The sequence below is a fragment of the Chrysemys picta genome, unplaced genomic scaffold, assembly GCF_011386835.1.
Source record: "Chrysemys picta bellii isolate R12L10 unplaced genomic scaffold, ASM1138683v2 scaf2007, whole genome shotgun sequence".
In the NCBI taxonomy this organism is placed as follows: domain Eukaryota; kingdom Metazoa; phylum Chordata; order Testudines; family Emydidae; genus Chrysemys; species Chrysemys picta.
This window is the reverse complement of record NW_027054711.1, coordinates 564-7,709: the sequence shown is the minus strand read 5'-3', so window position 1 is coordinate 7,709 and position 7,146 is coordinate 564. Positions and strand designations below refer to the sequence as shown.

The 7,146-nt window shown below is 45.7% G+C and overlaps 1 protein-coding gene across 3 annotated transcripts; it reads left to right on the top strand.

Moving 5' to 3' along the window:
* The first annotated feature begins 445 nt into the window (after positions 1-445).
* On the top strand, positions 446-6,763 carry LOC135980153 (zinc finger protein 2-like). Of its 3 annotated transcripts, none has more exons than XR_010597356.1 (4): positions 446-1,571; positions 2,001-2,127; positions 2,636-2,749; positions 3,086-6,763. XR_010597356.1 is itself a non-coding variant. In XM_065580218.1 (3 exons), exons 1-3 carry the CDS (start codon positions 1,431-1,433, stop codon positions 2,758-2,760), a joined length of 393 nt encoding a protein of 130 aa, XP_065436290.1. In that variant the 5' UTR covers positions 446-1,430; the 3' UTR covers positions 2,761-3,055. The 3 variants fall into 3 exon arrangements, 1 of the variants encoding a protein (XP_065436290.1); XR_010597355.1 differs by having other exon boundaries at positions 450-1,571; positions 3,083-6,763; XM_065580218.1 differs by lacking the exon at positions 3,086-6,763 and having other exon boundaries at positions 2,636-3,055.
* Positions 6,764-7,146: the final 383 nt, after the last annotated feature.

Here is a 7,146-nt window from a genome sequence, read left to right as displayed (position 1 = left end):
TATATAGAGAGAGAGAGAGAGATTCATTCACACAACCAAAAACAACAAAGAGTCTGGTGGCACCTTAAAGACTAACAGATTTATTTGGGCATAAGCTTTCGTGAGTAAAAACCTCACTTCTTCGGATGCATAGAGTGAAAGCTACAGATGCAGGCATTATATACAGACACATGGAGAGCAGGGAGTTACTTCACAAGTGGCGAACCGGTGTTGACAAGGCCAATTCAACACCGGTTCGCCACTTGTGAAGTAACTCCCTGCTCTCCATGTGTCTGTATATAATGCCTGCATCTGTAGCTTTCACTCTATGCATCCGAAGAAGTGAGGTTTTTACTCACGAAAGCTTATGCCCAAATAAATCTGTTAGTCTTTAAGGTGCCACCAGACTCTTTGTTGTTTTTGTAGATACAGACTAACACGGCTACCCCCTGATACTATTCACACAACCATTCATTCAAGTTCTGTATAGGTGTTATAGTTACCAGCCTAGAAGTTGCTCATGCCAAGTTACTGGCCAGGTATCTTGGTCATGAGGATGGAGCCAAGTCTGTGTCAGGTGCACCTGATGCCCCTGGAGGCTGGCAGCAGAACCAGAGACTCAAAGTCATCAGTCTTTAGAGTCCATTCTTATAGGAATTAATTCCTATGTTAGTCTATGGGAGCTGTTTCATCCTGCTGTTGCTGACTCAATCAGCAGATGGCACATTCCTGTCCAAAGTGGCACATTCCTGGTGGCTCCACACTGTCCAAAGTTTGTGTTTCTCATCCTTCCAGGTGATGGGGTGGATCCCAGTTTACCCTCCGGGGGTTGTCTGGTGGTCCTACTCGACACATTCTTCGGCCGATGGATACTCCTTTTCTAGGCTGGCACCTCCCTAACCATTCATGTATATCAAGCATTCATCAGCATACATTCCATATCTTAACCATATTTTAATTTACTGTCTCCACCACTTTTAGGGTGTGTGCTAATTCATTTGAGACTCCCGGCCCTTTAATCACAGAGGGTGGGGGTCTGTCCTAGGAGCCATTGAATGAAGTGAAAGTCACTTAACGGCTTATAGTGTTTGTTTACCTTGTATCAATTACTTCAAGAACAAAGTCAGTTAACTTGTTTGTAAGTTTTACATAGTAGTAAAGTATCTTTCACAGGATAGATATAATCAATGGTTTCTACAGACAGTAGCTTACAAGTTTTAACAGAAGACCCAAAAGATTTTGGTACTTGGTGAAACTGTTGGATATTAAAGTGTGGGGGACAAATTATGAGGGGGTCACTGTCACTTGGGGGAATCACTGTTAATCCCTTCTTTAATATCCCTTCAGCCGGGGTGGTAATGAACTAACTGGGTTTTTTCCCAGCATGGTAGAGTCCTAGAATCTTAGCATCTGTCTGCAGAGAGAGAGCCTGGGGGAAATCAGGGGGTGACATGGACTCAAGCCCCTTCTGTAACCTCCCCCATCGCCCCTCTCGCCCCAACAGGCTGAGGAATCACGCCCACGTTTCGCTCCAGTTTGTCCCATCTTCCAGGGGACAGGGAAGGGATATGTCTGTGATGGAGCCAGCTCAGGTAGGCGATTTTTAGGGAGCTTTTGGTGGTGGGGGAGGGGTATTGTATTTCTAAACCAGGAAACACCCCGCTGGGCAGGGCTGGGAAAACTGACCAGACTCCCAGAGCTGGAGCCTGACCCCACTGGCCAGAGGCTGCTGTGAAATACGAAGGGATGCAGTTGGTATTCCTCTCCCTGTCCCCAGGTCAGAGCTCTGCTTCCCATATCAGCCTGTGGCTGGCAGGCATGTGGTAAATGAAAAGACCCTGCCCACCTCCATGTACTGGGGGGGGGACAAGGAGCTCTCACCTTTTACCCACTCCCTGAAGCCTCCTGGATGCTCTGAGCAGCGTACGGGGAGGATTCTCCTTCTCTGTCTCTCCCTCCCATGACTAGTGGCATTGTGGGTGGGGCAGCAGGTTTTGAGTGGGGGATTCTTGTTGTTTCAGATGCTGGTGACCTTCGAGGAGGTGGCTGTGTATTTCACCCAGGGGCAGGGGGCTCTGCTGGACCCCACTCAGAGAGCCCTCTACAGGGACGTCATGTGGGAGAACTACGAGATGGTGACCTCGCTGGGTAAGGGAATTCTGGCCCTTTGGTTATTGGAAGTTGGTGTGTGGGGGGGTCTGTGTGTCTGACTCTGCTCAGGTTCTTCCCTCATTACTCTCCAATGAGACCAGGGTGTCAAAACCTAAGACACATACTAAATCATCCCGACCCCCCTAGTTTGCAAGGTGGAGAATCCGTGTATTGTCCTGTCTGTGTTGTTTCTCGGTCGCTCACAGAATCCCTCTTCTCCCTCCTACTAGGGAACAGCTGCAGCCATGTGGAGGGCTCTGGGTTCCACGGGTTTAGAAATAGGCAAGGGTTTAACACTAGAGCTGGGTGTGCGTCACAATTCTCCACACCTTGCCACATGTCTGCCTCCCCCGAGGGGTCTCAGTGACCACGTTCCCGTCCTCTTAGATTCCACGTTCCCCAGCACAGTACAGGGACAGGTTCCGCTCACAGAATGTCCTTTCTGATAGACAATCTCTCAGTCCTCCGCACACCCTGATCTAATCTGATTTTACTCCCTGCACAGGATTCCCCCTTCCCAAACCAGACCTGATCACCCGGCTGGAACGAGGGGAAGAGCCGTGGGTGCCCGATCTCCAGGCCTGTGAGGAAAGAGAGATCCCGAGAGGCGCCCACACAGGTGAGGACTGACACACAAACCATCTGGGGAATGAAGGACAAATTTGAGAATCCCAAAAATGTGGTATCAATAAGTGCCCTTAGTTCCTTCCTCATCTCACCCAGGGCAGGGCTACAATCAGCAGATATGACTGACATCGCTTTCCACCTCTCCTGTTACCTGCAGGAGTTTCCTTCTGAACTTTCCTTCTCTGTGAACTTTTGGGTGGGAAGTGGAGGCAGAATCCAATTGCTCCGTCTGTGCAGCTTTAGGGGTTTTGGGTTTTTCCTTGCTGCTATTCCTTTTAATTTCTCCCCAGCACAATGACTTCTGTCTGGATTCTCTCTCTCCCAGCAGGTGACGAGAGAGTGAGTGAGAATGAGGAGGGGAATCAACAGCAGGAAGTTCCTGGGCACGGGAAATCACAGGGGACCTCTGTGGGAAGATCCCATAAGTGCTTAGACTGTGGAAAAAGTTTCATGTGGTGGTCACACCTCATTTTACATCAGCGAATCCACACAGGAGAGAGACCCCACAAGTGCTTAATCTGTGGAAAAAGTTTCATACGGAAGTCAGACCTTGTTAGACATCTGGCAATCCACACTGGAGAGAGACCCCATAAGTGCTTAGACTGTGGGAAAAGTTTCATACAGAAGTCACACCTTGTTGTACATCAGGCAATCCACACTGGAGAGAGACCCCATAAGTGCTTAGACTGTGGGAAAAGTTTCATACGGAGGTCAGCCCTTCTTATACATCAAGCAGTCCACACTGGAGAGAGACCCCATAAGTGCTTAGACTGTGGAAAAAGTTTCAAACGGAGGTCAGCCCTTCTTAAACATCTTGCAATACACACAGGAGAGAAATCCCATAAATGTTTGGACTGTGGGAAAAGTTTCGCACAAAGATCAACTCTTATGGCACATAAGGCAATCCACACTGGAGAGAGACCCCATAAGTGCTTAATTTGTGGGAAAAGTTTCATACGGAGGTCAGCCCTACTTGATCATCAGGCAATCCACACAAGAGAGAAATCCCATAAATGTTTGGACTGTGGGAAAAGTTTCACACAAAGATCAAATCTTATGGCACATAAGGCAATCCACACTGGCGAGAGACCACATAGGTGCTTAATCTGTGGAAAAAGTTTCATATGGAGGTCAAACCTTGTTAAACATCAAGGCGTCCACACTAGGGACAGACCCCATAAGTGCTTAGACTGTGGAAAAAGTTTCATATGGAGGTCAACCCTACTTGATCATCGGGCAATTCACACAGGAGAGAAATCCCATAAATGTTTGGACTGTGGGAAAAGTTTCACACAAAGATCAAATCTTATGGCACATCAGGCAATCCACACAAGAGAGAGACCTCACAAGTGCTTAGACTGTGGAAAAGGTTTCATACAGAGGTCAAACCTTCTTAAACATCAGGGAATCCACACAGGAGAGAAATCCCATAAATGTTTGGACTGTGGGAAAAGTTTTGCACAAAGATCAACTCTTATGGCACATAAAGCAATCCACACTGGAGAGAGACCCCATAAGTGCTTAGACTGTGGAAAAAGTTTCATACGGAGGTCAACCCTACTTCATCATCAGGCAATACACACAGGAGAGAAATCCCATAAATGTTTGGACTGTGGGAAAAGTTTCACACAAAGATCAAATCTTATGGCACATAAGGCAATCCACACTGGAGAGAGACCCCATAAATGCTTAATCTGTGGGAAAAGTTTCATACGGAGGTCAAATCTTATGGCACATCAGGCAATCCACACAAGAGAGAGACCTCATAAGTGCTTAGACTGTGGGAAAAGTTTCATACGGAGGTCAGACCTTGTTAGACATCAAGCAGTCCACACTGGAGAGAGATCCCATAAGTGCTTAGACTGTGGGAAAAGTTTCATACAGAGGTCAACCCTTGTTAAACATCAGATAATCCACACAGGAGAGAAATCCCATAGATGTTTGGACTGTGGGAAAAGTTTCACACAAAGATCAAGTCTTCTGGCACATCAGGCAGTCCACACCGGAGAAAGATCCCACAAGTGCTTAATCTGTGGGAAAAGTTTCATACGGAGGTCAGACCTTGTTAAACATCAAGCAGTCCACACTGGAGAGAGACCCCACAAGTGCTTAATCTGTGGAAAAAGTTTCATACGGAAGTCAGACCTTGTTAAACATCTGGCAATCCACACTGGAGAGAGACCCCATAAGTGCTTAGACTGTGGAAAAAGTTTCATACAGAAGTCACACCTTGTTGTACATCAGGCAATCCACACTGGAGAGAGACCCCATAAGTGCTTAGACTGTGGGAAAAGTTTCATACGGAGGTCAGCCCTTCTTATACATCAAGCAGTCCACACTGGAGAGAGACCCCATAAGTGCTTAGACTGTGGAAAAAGTTCCATACGGAAGTCAACCCTACTTGATCATCGGGCAATTCACACAGGAGAGAAATCCCATAAATGTTTGGACTGTGGGAAAAGTTTCACACAAAGATCAAATCTTATGGCACATCAGGCAATCCACACAAGAGAGAGACCTCACAAGTGCTTAGACTGTGGAAAAGGTTTCATACAGAGGTCAAACCTTCTTAAATATCAGGCAATCCACACAGGAGAGAAATCCCATAAATGTTTGGACTGTGGGAAAAGTTTTGCACAAAGATCAACTCTCATGGCACATAAAGCAATCCACACTGGAGAGAGACCCCATAAGTGCTTAGACTGTGGAAAAAGTTTCATACGGAGGTCAACCCTACTTCATCATCAGGCAATACACACAGGAGAGAAATCCCATAAATGTTTGGACTGTGGGAAAAGTTTCACACAAAGATCAAATCTTATGGCACATAAGGCAATCCACACTGGAGAGAGACCCCATAAATGCTTAATCTGTGGGAAAAGTTTCATACGGAGATCAAATCTTATGGCACATCAGGCAATCCACACAAGAGAGAGACCTCATAAGTGCTTAGACTGTGGGAAAAGTTTCATACGGAGGTCAGACCTTGTTAGGCATCAAGCAGTCCACACTGGAGAGAGATCCCATAAGTGCTTAGACTGTGGGAAAAGTTTCATACAGAGGTCAACCCTTGTTAAACATCAGATAATCCACACAGGAGAGAAATCCCATAAATGTTTGGACTGTGGGAAAAGTTTCACACAAAGATCAAGTCTTCTGGCACATCAGGCAGTCCACACCGGAGAAAGATCCCACAAGTGCTTAATCTGTGGGAAAAGTTTCATACGGAGGTCAGACCTTGTTAAACATCAAGCAGTCCACACTGGAGAGAGACCCCATAAGTGCTTAGACTGTGGAAAAAGTTTCATACAGAGGTCAATCCTACTTAATCATCAGGTAGTCCACACTGGAGAGAGACCTCATAAGTGCTTAGACTGTGGGAAAAGTTTCATACGGAGGTCAGACCTTGTTAAACATCAAGCAGTCCACACCGGAGAGAGATCCCATAAATGCTTCAACTGTGGGAAAAGTTTCATACATAGGTCAGTTCTTGTTAAACATCAGTTAATCCACACTGGAGAGAAATCCCATAAATGTTTGGACTGTGGGAAAAGTTTCATGCAAAGATCATATCTTATGGCACATCAGACAGTCCACACTGGAGAGAGACCCCACAAGTGCTTAGATTGTGGGAAAAGTTTCAAACAAAGATCAAATCTTCTGGCACATCAGGTAATCCACACAGGAGAGAGACCCCACAAGTGCTTAGACTGTGGAAAATGTTTCATATGGAGGTCCGGCCTTGTTAAACATCAAGCAATCCACACAAGAGGGAAATGTTAACATTTAGATTAAACTTGGGTGTAATAATGTCATTGTGTATATATATATCTCTTTAAAGTTTGTGGTAAACTGTCTATGAACGGCTTCATGGATAATTAATTACCTTATGTATCAGAGAGGTAGCCGTGTTAGTCTGAATCTGTAAAAAGCAACAGAGGGTCCAGTGGCACCTTTAAGACTAACAGAAGTATTGGGAGCATAAGCTTTCGTGGGTAAGAGCCTCACTTCTTCAGATGCAAGACTTGCATCTGAAGAAGTGAGGTTCTTACCCACGAAAGCTTATGCTCCCAATATTTCTGTTAGTCTTAAAGGTGCCACAGGACCCTCTGTTGCTAATTACCTTATGTTAATCCATGTAGTTTTATTACCTGTGATGTTTGTGAAGTAGGAGGTTACTTCCAAAACCTATTGTTCACCCAAGGACTGCCTGCTGTCGAGAGGCTGCAAAAATGTCTATATAAACTCTTGAGACCTGATCCTTTTATCTCAGATCTTTTAAAGCTTTATTTAGGAGGCGTTTGAGTCGTAAGACTGAGATCTTCAGTCCCCTCTGGACTGCCCTGATATTGATATTGGGATTGGTAGAATACTTTATATGATGAAGAT

Excerpts from the sequence above, each read along its gene's own strand:
- LOC135980153 (XM_065580218.1), top strand. The coding sequence starts at position 1,431 with ATGGACTCAAGCCCCTTCTGTAACCTCCCCCATCGCCCCTCTCGCCCC. Across the intron at positions 1,572-2,000 it reads CTGTGATGGAGCCAGCTCAG|ATGCTGGTGACCTTCGAGGA; the intron begins GTAGGCGATTTT and ends TTGTTGTTTCAG. Across the intron at positions 2,128-2,635 it reads CGAGATGGTGACCTCGCTGG|GATTCCCCCTTCCCAAACCA; the intron begins GTAAGGGAATTC and ends CTCCCTGCACAG.